At 45.6% G+C, this 13,051-nt stretch overlaps 1 protein-coding gene across 1 annotated transcript; it reads left to right on the top strand.

Moving 5' to 3' along the window:
- On the top strand, positions 495 to 2,620 carry LOC107645906. Its single transcript, XM_016350057.1, has 3 exons — positions 495 to 1,109; positions 1,859 to 2,227; positions 2,522 to 2,620. Exons 1-3 carry the CDS (start codon positions 495 to 497, stop codon positions 2,618 to 2,620), a joined length of 1,083 nt encoding a protein of 360 aa, XP_016205543.1.

Here is a 13,051-nt window from a genome sequence, read left to right as displayed (position 1 = left end):
ATTAAATAGATCTAAATTCAATTTTAAAAACTAACTAAAAAAATAAAAGATGATTTGTATTTATAAACTGTTACGGATCCGGCCCACGGATCCCGGACCCACGACTGAACCCGAACCCGGCTCCTCAGGTCCGACCCGTCTCCATCTTCCGGAAGGCCCGAAATCGGTCCTCTAGAGCTCCTAACCGACTTTCGAATTCAAACATCTCCCTTATCTTAGCCAGATAAGATAAGATAAGATAAGAGGCTCACCAACACCTATAAAAGGAGGACCCAAGTCCCTCCAGGTATTCATTCATTCCACACACCTTATACCTCTTAGATCCATTCTGACTTGAGCGTCGGAGTGTCTTTGCAGGTACCTCCCCCCATTGCTCCAGTCAAGTGATCCGGCATCTGCCTCAACCCGCAAGTTCTCGATCCATCTCTCAACCCGTACCAGAGACATCTTGTACATTGGCGCCGTCTGTGGGGAACTTGCGCCAGCCGAGCCGGATGGGGGACGTCCTGGAGGAAACCCCCTCAAGTCAAGATGACTCTCGACCGCTTAACCCAACCCCAGAACACCGGGAGGTCACAAACCAAGCAAGAATAGCGAGTACTGTCCATCACACGAACGACCACGTCGTCACGGACCAACGACATCCCGAGAAAGCTAGGGACAAAGCGGCACAGATCATCCAGGATCTCTGCCTTCGGGTTCAGGAGCTCGAAGGCAAACTGACTAATAGAGAAAAACACAACAACGAACACGGAAGTCAAGCAACTTCCAGGTCAAGATCTCGCTGCGGCAGGTCGCCAACCCGACGACCCGATAAGAGAGACGGTCGCAGCGCCTCACGAGACCACGGTCACGAGAAATCGTCGGAACGGCGGTACAACAAGAAACACAACCGCAGCACTTCCCGAGATCTAAGTCGACAACATGACTCAGACGAAGATCGGAGATACCGAAATACCAAGCGCACAAGAAACGACCACACAATAATGGGAGCTACACCCTTCACAGAAAGAATCTTGAGAGCAAAACTCCCCAAAGGATTCGACAAACCGACCGACATGAAGTACGATGGGACCAAGGACCCCCAGGAACATCTAACGGCCTTCGAGGCCAGAATGAACCTAGAAGGAGCGGCCGACGCGGTCCGATGCAGAGCCTTCCCGGTAACCCTTGCAGGGCCGGCAATCAAATGGTTCAACGCCCTCCCAAACGGATCCATAGCCAGTTTCCACGACATAACACGAAAGTTCATGGCCCAGTTCACAACTAGAATCAACAAAGCCAAGCACCCCATAAGCTTGCTAGGGGTCACGCAAAAGCAAGAAGAATCCACAAGGAAATACCTCGACCGCTTCAAGACGAATGCCTAACGGTCGACGGACTCACGGATTCCGTCGCGAGCCTTTGTTTAACCAACGGACTCATGAACGAAGATTTTCGCAAACACCTCACCACCAAACCAGTATGGACCATGCATGAGATCCAGAATGTCGCCAAAGATTACATCAATGACGAAGAAGTCAGCTAGGTTGTCGCCGCTAACAAACGGCAGCACGACAACACCCAACACGGCAACCCGGCTTCTCGCCAAAATCCACCACCCAGAGAGAATCAAAGGGATCACCCCAGACCGACAAATACAAACCGACCACCAAGAATTGGCAAATTCTCTAATTACACGCCCCTGACAGCACCAATTACTGAAATATACCACCAAATAGCAGATCGAGGCATCATTCCGAAAGCCCGACAACTCAAAGAAAGGACGGGAGGCAACAAAACCCTCTACTGCGACTACCACCGAGGTTACGGTCACAAAACACAAGATTGTTTCGACCTTAAAGATACCCTCGAACAGGCCATACGAGATGGCAAACTCCCAGAATTTGCCAAAATCATCAAAGAACCAAGACGCGCGGAAAGAGACAGGTCGCCGGAAAAAGACGGGCGTAACCCGAGAACCCAAAAGCAACCGCCCAGGGAAAGCCCAGAAGACGACCCGACCATCATCGTAAACGTCATTATGGGTAAGGACATATCGAGCAAGTCGAAACTAACAATGAAAAAAGATCTCAAAGTAATGGCGGTCAGAAACCAGACTCCAACCATTGCGGCCGACAACACGATAACCTTCTTACCAGAGGATTGCCAGCACGGCCCCTCGGCTGAAGACGCCCCCTTCGTCATCTCGGCTAGAATCGGAACAGGACTAGTACGAAGGATACTGGTAGACACCGGGGCAGACTCGAACATCCTCTTCCGAGGAGCCTTCGATAAGCTCGGGCTCCACAACGACAACCTCCAAACACACCGCAACGGTGTCACGGGACTCGGAGACAACTTTCTCAAACCAGATGGCTCAATCACCCTTCCCATCACCATAGGAACAAGCAACCAAAAGAAGACAATCTTATCCGAATTCGTAGTCCTAAAAGACTCCACAGCCTATAACGTGATTTTCGAAAGAAAAACAATCAACGACTTCTCCGCAGTCATCTTTACCAAATACCTCCTCATGAAGTTTAGAACCGACGACGGCTCCGTCGGTACCATCCACGGGGACCGAGAAGTCGCAGCCGAATGCGACAACACCATCCTAGCCCTAAGGAAGAAATCCTGAGACGCGGCCAGGGTATTCCTAGCCGACCTGGATGCTCGGCAAGACGGCCAACCCAGGCCAGAGCCAGAAGGAGACATGGAAAAGCTACAAATAGGGCCAAGCAAAGAGGAATACACCTTCATTAATAGGAACCTCCCATATGATCTCAAAGAAGAACTCTCCCAACTCTTGAAGCAAAACAGAGATTTGTTCGCATTTCCACCAGCCGACATGCCGGGAATAAACCCCGACCTAATGTCCCACCGGCTAGCCGTGGACCCCAAAGCTAAACCAGTGGCACAAAGGAGGCGAAAAATGTCACCAGACCGAGCCGCCGAGGTCAAAAAGCAAGTCAAAGCCCTACTCGAACCAACTTCATCAGGGAACTCCCCTACACGTCTTGGTTAGCAAACGTCGTGCTAGTGAAAAAATCTAATGGGAAATGGCGAATGTGCGTCGACTACACGGACCTCAACAAAGCCTGCCCGAAGGACGCCTTTCCCCTACCAAACATCGACGGATTAGTAGATGCCGCATCCGGCCACCGATACCTCAGCTTCATGGATGCATATTCTGGCTACAACCAGATTCCGATGCACCGACTAGACGAAGAAAAAATAGCGTTCATCACCCCAGACGGGACATACAGCTACACAGTGATGCCCTTCAGCCTGAAAAACGCTGGAGCCACCTATCAAAGACTCGTCAACAAGATATTTCAAAACCTGTCCAGAAGCAAACTAGAAGTCTACATAGACGACATGCTCGCTAAGACTGAATCCGACGAACAACTCACCGACGACCTCAAGGTCATAATGAACACCCTACGAAAGCACCAAATGCGACTTAACCCGGCAAAATGCGCCTTCGGGATGGAGGCAGGGAAGTTCCTCGGCTTTATGATCACGCAACGCGGAGTTGAAGCAAACTCGGAGAAATGTCGCGCCGTCCTCGAAATGACGAGCCCAAAAAACCTCAAAGACATCCAAAAGCTCACCGGCCGATTGACGGCGTTATCACGCTTTCTCGGGGCATCGGCTCAAGAAGCGATCCCTTTCTTCAAACTAATGAAAAAAGGAGCCCCTTTTAAATGGGAGACGGAGTGTGAAGAAGCATTCCAGCATTTCAAGAAAGTCCTAGCGGAACCACTAATCCTTGCCAAACCCCAAACAGGGGAAACACTCTACCTGTACCTCTCCATTACGGAAGAGGCACTCGTAGCAGCACTCATCCGTGAAAACATGAAAAAGGAACAAGAACCTATCTACTTCATAAGCAAAGTCTTGCAAGAAGCGGAAACTCGCTACTCACGACTAGAAAAATTAGCTTTTACACTCCTCACGGCCTCCCGGCGCCTGCAACAATACTTCCAGGCCCACCTCTTAACGGTCCGAACCGACCAGGCGGTCAAACAAGTACTACAAAAACCCGACCTTGCGGGAAGAATGTTAGCGTGGTCCATCGAACTATCTCAATTCCAAATCAAGTTCGAACCCTGGTACGCGATCAAAGCACAGGCCATGGCTGACTTTATCGCCGAGATGACCCCAGGAAACTCCACCCCCGAATCGTGGAAACTACATGTTGACGGCTCATCAAACGTCACCTCTGGAGGTGCCGGAGTCATTCTCGAAAGTCAGAACGGAGTCGTAATCGAACAATCAGTACGATACGAATTCTCAGTCTCAAACAACCAGGCAGAATACGAGGCCCTCCTGGCAGGCCTAGCCCTAGCTCGGGAGGTCGGAGCAAAAGTCCTAGAGGTAAACACCGACTCACAGGTAGTCAGCTCCCAAATCAACGGAGACTACCAGACACGAGATCCCCTACTTCAATAGTACCTCGCCAAGGTAAACAAACTAAAAGAAGGATTCGAGCGAGTTACCATACAGCATGTCCCTAGGGAACGAAACGCCAGGGCAGACCTACTTTCCAAACTAGCCAGTACCAAACCAGGACACGGTAACAATTCGCTAATCCAGGAAGTCATCAAGTCACCCTCCGTGTCAACGACAACCAACGCTCATCTGACACTCTCGAACCAAGGATCTTGGACCTACCCTATCCTACAGTACCTCCTTGACGGAACACTGCCACCGGATCCCAAAGAAGGAAAACGAATAAAACGGGAAGCCGCCAACTATACCGTTGTCGCAGGATAGCTATACAAACGCGGATTCTCGCAACCCCTGCTCAAATGCGTCGAACCCGAGAACACGGAGTACATACTCCGCGAAATCCACGAAGGTTGCTGCGGCCACCACGTCAGAGGCAAAACATTAGCCCAAAAAGTCATCAGAGCAGGCTACTTCTGGCCCACGGTTATTCGGGATTCCATACAAATAGTTAAAAGCTGCGACAAATGCCAAAGGCACGCCAATATCCACCAAGCCGCGCCACACCAGCTCAGCATCATATCGGCAGAACGGCCATTCGGCACCTGGGGGATCGACCTCGTCGGACTCTTCCCTACGGCACCCGGTCAACTCCGGTATCTCATCGTCGCCATAGACTACTACACCAAGTGGATCGAAGCCGAACCCCTAGCCTCCATAACGGCAGCCCAATGCCGTAAATTCCTCTGGCGACAGATCATCACCCGATTCGGGATCCCCAAGATCGTTATCTCGGACAACGGAACCCAATTTGCTGACAAAAAGTTCAGAGAATTCTTAGAAGGACTACGCGTATCTCACCGTTTCAGCTCGGTAGAACACCCCCAAACAAACGGACAGGTGGATCCGCAAACAAAATAATCGTCAAGGGACTCAAGAAACGGCTCGACGAAGCCAAAGGACTAAGGGCCGACGAACTCGGATCGGTCCTATGGTCATACCGAACCACACCACAAATGACCACGGGAGAAACACCCTTCCGATTAACATACGGTGTGGAAGCGGTCATCCCGGTAGAAATCGGAGACCCAAGCCCCAGAAAAACGGTCGGCGGTAACGACGAAGAAGCAGAACGAGACCTCATTGACGAGGAAAGAAGCATAGCTCATATCAAAGAGCTAGCCCTAAAACAGAGAATCAGCTTAAGATACAACCATGGCATCATCCGACGAGAATTCACGACCAACGATCTCGTCCTACGACGAAACGACATCGGTCCCCCGACCCCAGGAGAAGGGAAACTCACCCCCAACTGGGAAGGACCATACAGAATCAAGGCGGTAATTGGAAAAGGAGCATACAAACTCGAACGGCTTAATGGCGACGAAGTCCCAAGCACCTGGAACGCCGCAAATTTACGGCGATACTACACGTAGGCCGACCTAACTAGGTCACCCCTTTTTACTTGTTTATGTATCTTTCCATTTTACAACTCTTGCTTATCTTCCCATTTTACAACTCTTGAAAATTGCTTAAGTATCAATCCCGGGTACTCTTTTCCCCCAAAGACGGAGGGTTTTAACGAGGCCCACCCATCAATAAAATTCCATTAAAAGGCTATCCCTAAATTCTTCAATTTTAAGATGTCCCAAATACGGAACACAATTACGGCCACGACTGGGGGACCGATCACCCCCCAGGCCCAACAGACGGATATCCACGAAAATACGACCACACGACGGTCCGCTCATCCCAAACGGAATGCAATAAACCAAAAAACGGAACAGTCTTAAACGGAATATACAAAAAGGCCCGAACGGCCGAAAAAGTCATTTAATGAAATCCGGAGTTACGAAGTCACGGTTACACGGCCCACGGCCAAACCAAAATATCCAAAAAACAAGCCAAGTCTCAAGACAAAAATACAAAATTACAAAGAGATAAAGCTACTCGAGGTCGACTATTCGGCCATCACGAACGGTCTTGAACGCTCCCATCACGGACACGTCCACGCCCGGAGCCAGCACCAGGGCCTGTGCCTTCATCGTCTCCTCGGTAGAAGCAATCGCATCCTTAGCATCAGCCAACAACTCCGTTTTCTCCCTCTTCAAGGCAGCAACCTCGGCCTTCAAAGCCTCCGTCTCACCGAGAAGCACGGCAGCCTGGGAACCCGCATTAGAAGCCTTTTGCCGCTCCTCACCCAGTTGAGAAAGAAGTGAAGTCTCAACCTCGGAAAGCCAGAGAATTTCCGCCCCGGCCTCCTCAGAAGACTTCACTGCCTTTTCCCTCGCAATCTTGGCAGCCTCAAGCTTCTCCTTCAGCTTAACCATTTCAGCCTGAGAGTGACGGAGTTTCTTATCCAGCAAACCAACTTGAGCCATCACGGGCTCAGCCTTTCGAACAACGACAGCAGACCGAAGGAGGGCACGGTACACCGACTTGGCCTGGAACGAAACATTGCAACCATCAAAAAACGACTCCGTACCAGGCATCAAGTGTTGATCAATAAAACCCGGGGCATCAAAATGACGATCCATCACACTAGGCACCAAACCCTCCTCCTCAAAAGTCTCGCTGCTCGGGTCCTCAGGCCTTTTTCTCTTCCGAGAAGCCTCAGCAGCCGTCACCACGACGACTTCAGGAGAGTTCGCAAGACCAGGAGAAACTTGAGCATCGGCCCGCGCACCCGAGGAAACCACCTCCTGAGAAACCGGCTGAGAATCCACGGCAGGATTGGAGACAGGGGTAGAAGGAGACGAAGATCCCTCCTCCCGACCCATCGCGGCCTTCAACCTAGCCAAAGAAGTTAGCCCACCAGCCATCTCAACTGAAAGAAACCAAAGAAAAAATCAAGTTACAAACTCGGGAAAACAAAACATAAAAAATCAGGAAAGAGACAAGGCACACACCGATATACGCCCGACAAGCCTCGGGGTCCCCCATGACATCCCGAGGATTCAACGGATGCTCGCCAAACAAATGCCACAAAATGTTGGCGGCATCCTTATCCTCCTGGGACAAGCCATCATAAGTGAACTTAGTCAAAACCGACGGGCCAGCACGGAAATTCCAGTACGTCGGAAACCGGCGGACGCCCTCCGGCGACAACCAAAACGGATGATGCCCCTAAACGGGACGCACCTTAAAATACTCCCTTTTGAAACCGTGAAAGGAATCCTCAAACAACCCAAAAATTCGGCGATGAGGCTGAGCACGGAATGACATATATCCCTTCTTATGCTTCCCTTCTTTAGTCGGGAGAGTGCATAAGAAGAGAAAAAGAAAAACAGGAACATAAGCCGGAAGGTCGAGATACCGGCACACCAATTCAAAAGACCGCACGGCAGCCAACTATTCGGATGAAGCTGAGACGGCGCCACGGAACACCGACTCAGCAAATCCTGAACAAACGGTGAGAAAGGAAACCGCACGCCGAGCCGTGTAAACATCGACTCGTAAACCCACATCTAGTCCGGAACAGTGGGCGAATGAAGATTTAAATAACAGACACGCTCGTCGGCATCTGGAAGGGCAAGCTCGTACTGCCGCTCCATCTCACCGCCACCACAAATCGCCCCCTGATCACAGAGGCGTTGAAGATCGACCTCCGTCATCCGTGACGGAACGCCCCACACGTCGCTAGTCACCCAAGTGTAGCGAGCGGGGACGCCCCTGGAGGGAGCCACGGGAGCACCAACACCCTCATTTCTCCGCCGATGCATACCTAAAACAGGGAGGAGCACCACCATCAGCCTACCAACCCTACGCAGAAGCAAGAACAGAAACCTACCGCTACTGCCAAAACCAACACGGTGGTGCACCGCCACTACTAACCAAACACAACCACACTCAGCCCCCTCCCCCAAAACTCAAAATACCACCGCAGAAAACACAATGCAGCAAGGAAATAACAAAGTACAACGCATGGCAAATACAAAACAGGCATAGCACAAAACAAAAAAGAAGAAAAGAAGCACACCAACCTGGAAACGGAGAAAAAGATCCTGGGGAAGCTTGAGAAGCAGAAGCGGCAAAAAGCACCAGAGAACAGTAACACAGAGAGAAGAGAAGATTTCTTCGAGAAAGAACGAAAAAAGAAAAAATAAAACAAACGAGGGAATTAAAAGGCCAAAACGGTTACAAAAGGAGGGGGGCGAAAATACACAAATAACCCTAAAACAAGGTAAGGCTCATAGGGGCAAAAGAGGAAAATGCTCCCTCGCATTAAACACCTCCCTCGAAAATAGAAGCTAATAAAGCACGCCTCGAAGAACGCAACAGACGCAGTAGGCTCGGAAGAGTCACGTCAAACCAAAATGGTCAGACGAACCTTCCAGCAAAAGCCGAAGCCGAGACACCGATCTCACGACGGAGAATCAAACGAACACCCAAGAAAAACTAAAGACCCAGCTCGCAGTCGAATACCACACCTCCCAGCGACAGACCGACCTTGCTCGCTCTCCCGCTGCGGGGGCAACTGTTACGGATCCGGCCCACAGATCCCGGACCCACGACTGAACCCGAACCCGGTTCCTCGGGTCCGACCCGTCTCCATCTTCCGGAAGGCCCGAAATCGGCCCTCTAGAGCTCCTAACTAACTTTCGAATTCAAACATCTCCCTTATCTTAGCCAGATAAGATAAGATAAGATAAGAGGCTCACCAACACCTATAAAAGGAGGACCCAAGTCCCTCCAAGTATTCATTCATTCCACACACCTTATACCTCTTAGATCCATTCTGACTTGAGCGTCGGAGTGTCTTTGCAGGTACCTCCCCCCATTGCTCCAGTCAAGCGATCCGGCATCTGCCTCAACCCGCAAGTTTTCGATCCATCTCTTAACCCGTACCAGAGACATCTTGTACATAAACCATCTAAAAATTATATTTTCAAAAAAATGTAAAATTTGTAAAATATACAAGCTAAGAGTATTTCCATTGCTTGATTTTAGTTTTATTTTATTTTGGATCTTACAAAGTGTCATATAAATATTTGTAAGACCATATATTATAAAAGTTAATTTGAAACTCAATGTGAGGTTTATTATTTCAATGCTTAGTTTTATTTTAATTTAAAATTTTAAATTATTTTTTAATTATTTTAAAAATCAGAAAAAAATTAGAATTTTGTGAATGTGAAAATTGAGAATTTTGTGTATTTGGATTAAAAAAAATAGAATTTTATAAATAATTTAGAAAGGAATTTACATTAAATTGATTTGGATCTATTTCTTTAATAAATTGATAAGAAAATAATAAAAAATAGAATAATAAAATGCAGAGCACAACTGAATACATCTAATTTATGTAAGTAAATTTTAATTGAGTTTTTATTATAAGGATAGTATAAAGTCAAAAATAATATCTAAAATTGATTTTATTAAAGTTGCTATAACGCTTAGATTTTAAGGGAATACTCATCCACTTATGGAAATTTTAAAAGTAACTATCATCTTAGAATTTAATTTGATTTATGTAACTGTTAAAGAACATTTTTCCCAAACTTATTCTAACAGCAAGTATTGTAACAATATTTTTTGGGGCAAAATAAAAAGACATTGGTAGTGGGTAACACACGACAAAGAAAACTACTATAAAATTGACTTTCTGTTTTTCGAGGAAAATGACATTTATTAGGTACTAGACTCTACCAATTATTAAATTTATTCCATGCTGATTGGCTAATAAGGTAGAAATAAATTATAGTCTCCAAGTCCCAGAGTGCAATTTCATAAACAAAATAATAATGAACCTAATAAAGAAGAAGCTACTAGCATTGGTGAAAATGAGGCAATGCACTCACATGCCTATCTTGTTGCATGAAATTTGTTAGGCTCATTAAGAAGTTGTTGATATTTTAGTTGGATCTATTTGAAGCAACCATATTTGTGTATACGAGAAGACTGTTGAATCAAGAAATCATTATCAGGACAAAAGGATATGGTGAGTCTTAAATTCAATTATATTGGGAAAGACATGTGTATGAAATTTAGGGAATGCATAGTCAAATTTACGTAGTGCTTATGATTTGATCGTTGATTTTGTGTTTTTTTTTATTTAATTAAACAAGCAACACCATTTTTTAAAATTGGTTAATCATAATTTTTAAATCATATGAAGATATAAAACTTAACAGAGTAATGTATCAAATTTCATTATTAATGATTGATTTTGATATGATTGATTAAATTTTATTATTAATTCTTTACAAATTTCATTATCTGTATTTTTTATAGGAAAATTAATACCAAGATATTATGTCGGCATGTTTGGCATCCAAATCCTTCTCATTTTAATATTATTAACGATAACGATGATAAAATAAAACTAAACAATGTGAGCCATCTTATTTCATTATGAAATGTAACTTCTATTCGAAAAGAAAGATATAATAACTATATAAAATTTTCAGTGGGAGTACGTACTCTTCATCTAGCGCCCGACGCTCTGCTAGGGTTTCACTGCGCCGCCTTCATGGTTACATCTTTCTTTGTCTTTTCTTCGTCAAACCCTTTTCCATCTTCTTCTACTTTCTTTTCTTAATTTCTTTTCCACTTAGCTCCCTAATTTTCGTTTTCTCTCCCAATTCATTCCTCTTTTAATTCATTCCGTTTTCTTATTCACTCATTCCATATATCTTATTTCTCTTTGGAATCATTGAATACCAATTCTGATTTTCTCTACACCATGGGCAACAAATCAGAGACTCAGAACTCTCATATAATTGCTATGACGGTGGAGGGTGCCAGCCTTCAAGTGGCACCCAAAGAAATATGAAATTGCTCTCGTGGAATTGTCGGGGTTTGGGGAGACCCCTGACAATCCACATTCTTAAAGGGATTTGCAAATCCTACTCCCCCGAGGTTGGTTTTATCTGTGAAACAAAAAATCAATCTCGACAAGTTGAAGGAAAACTAAGATCTTGTGGTTTCAAGGAATGGTTTATTGTGGATCCGGATGGATTATCAGGGGGTTTGGCAATGGCATGGAGGGATGGTTGTACTGTTCAGATTTTACAGCATGGTAGATTTTTCATTGCGGCATCAGTTCTGACAGCTGGTTCTAATGATCCCTATGGTGTTCTAGGTGTTTATCTCAGTTCAAATGATCAACATAGAATGGCTCAATTTGCTGAATTAACTTCAGTCACCCAACAGTTCGATGGTAAGGTTGTGTTAATGGCGGATTTTAATGCCATTTCTAATCAATTGGAGAAAGAAGGTGGGGGTGCTAAATCTCCTTCTTTTATTGAAACCTTTAATAGTTTTATTGATGATAATTCCTTGATTGATATTGGTATGGTCGGAAGACCATTCACTTGGTCAAATAGACGGAGGGGTGATGAGTTGATACAGGAAAGACTAGACCGATTCCTGGTAGGAGTTGATTGGCAGCAACTCTATCCCAATGCAACGGTTCTTAGACTGTCAGAATCAGGCTCGGATCACGCCCCTCTTCTCTTAGACTCTAATCCGAGAACTGAGATATCTAAACGCCGATTCAAATTTCAAGAAAGATGGTGTTCCAATGATGAAATAAGGCAGATTATTAGAGAGGTTTGGCATGAACAGATTGATGGTTCAGCCATATATATCCTAGCTCAAAAAATAAAGCGTTGTCGGCATAAGATTGTCAGATGGCAGCAAGAACACAGATCTAATTCGAAGGTGGAGATTGATTTACTACAGTCGGAATTAGAGGAACTTCGTTTAGCAGGAATTCATGGAGGCGACATCATTTCAAAAATAGAGGACAAACTTGAAAAAGCATTGCGAAATAAGGAATCTTATTGGAAAGATAAGTCTAGAGTCAAATGGCTCAAATCTGGTGATCAGAATACAGCTTTCTTCCATCAGAAATTTAGAAATCAAACCCGAAGGAATAGAATTTGGCAACTAACTGGCAGTGATGGTGAAGTGGCTACTTCAAATGCTGGTATTGCTTCTGTGGCTGAATCTTATTTCAAGGACATCTTTTCCTCCACTTGTCATGAGAACCCTGAACCTATGTTTACTGATTTTGAACCTAAGGTTACAGCTCACATGAACCGTAGGCTTCAAAGACCAGTGACTATGGAGGAAGTGAAACGCGCAACATTTAGCATTCATCCTCAAAGTGCTCCAGGAGATGATGGTATGACAGCAAAATTTTTTCAAAGCTTCTGGAACATACTTAGTGGTGATGTGTTTCGAGCAGTTAAGAGCTTCTTTTCTGGGGCAGAATCTTGAAGGGTTTTAACCACACTCAGATCTGTCTTATTCCCAAGATTTCTGATGCTAAAGATATGACTCAGGTAAGACCAATAAGCCTATCTTCAGTCTTTTACAAGATTATCTCCAAAGTATTTGTACATAGGCTTTAGGGTATGATGAATAGACTAATTAGCCCTACGCAGAGTGCTTTTATTAAAGGCAGATTAATCTCTGATAATATCCTAGTTGCTCACGAGTGTATGCATTACTTGAAGAACAAAAAAGGGGTCTCGAAAATGAAATGGCGCTAAAATTAGATATGAGTAAGGCATATGATAGGGTGGAATGGCACTTTCTTTGGTTTATATTGGAGAAGTTTGGTTTTGACTCCCGATGGATCATGTGGATTCGAGAATTAGTGACAACT

The sequence above is a fragment of the Arachis ipaensis genome, chromosome B01 (assembly GCF_000816755.2).
Source record: "Arachis ipaensis cultivar K30076 chromosome B01, Araip1.1, whole genome shotgun sequence".
NCBI lineage: Eukaryota > Viridiplantae > Streptophyta > Magnoliopsida > Fabales > Fabaceae > Arachis > Arachis ipaensis.
The sequence above is the reverse complement of the archived record's forward strand: the minus strand, read 5'-3'. Positions and strand labels throughout refer to the sequence as shown.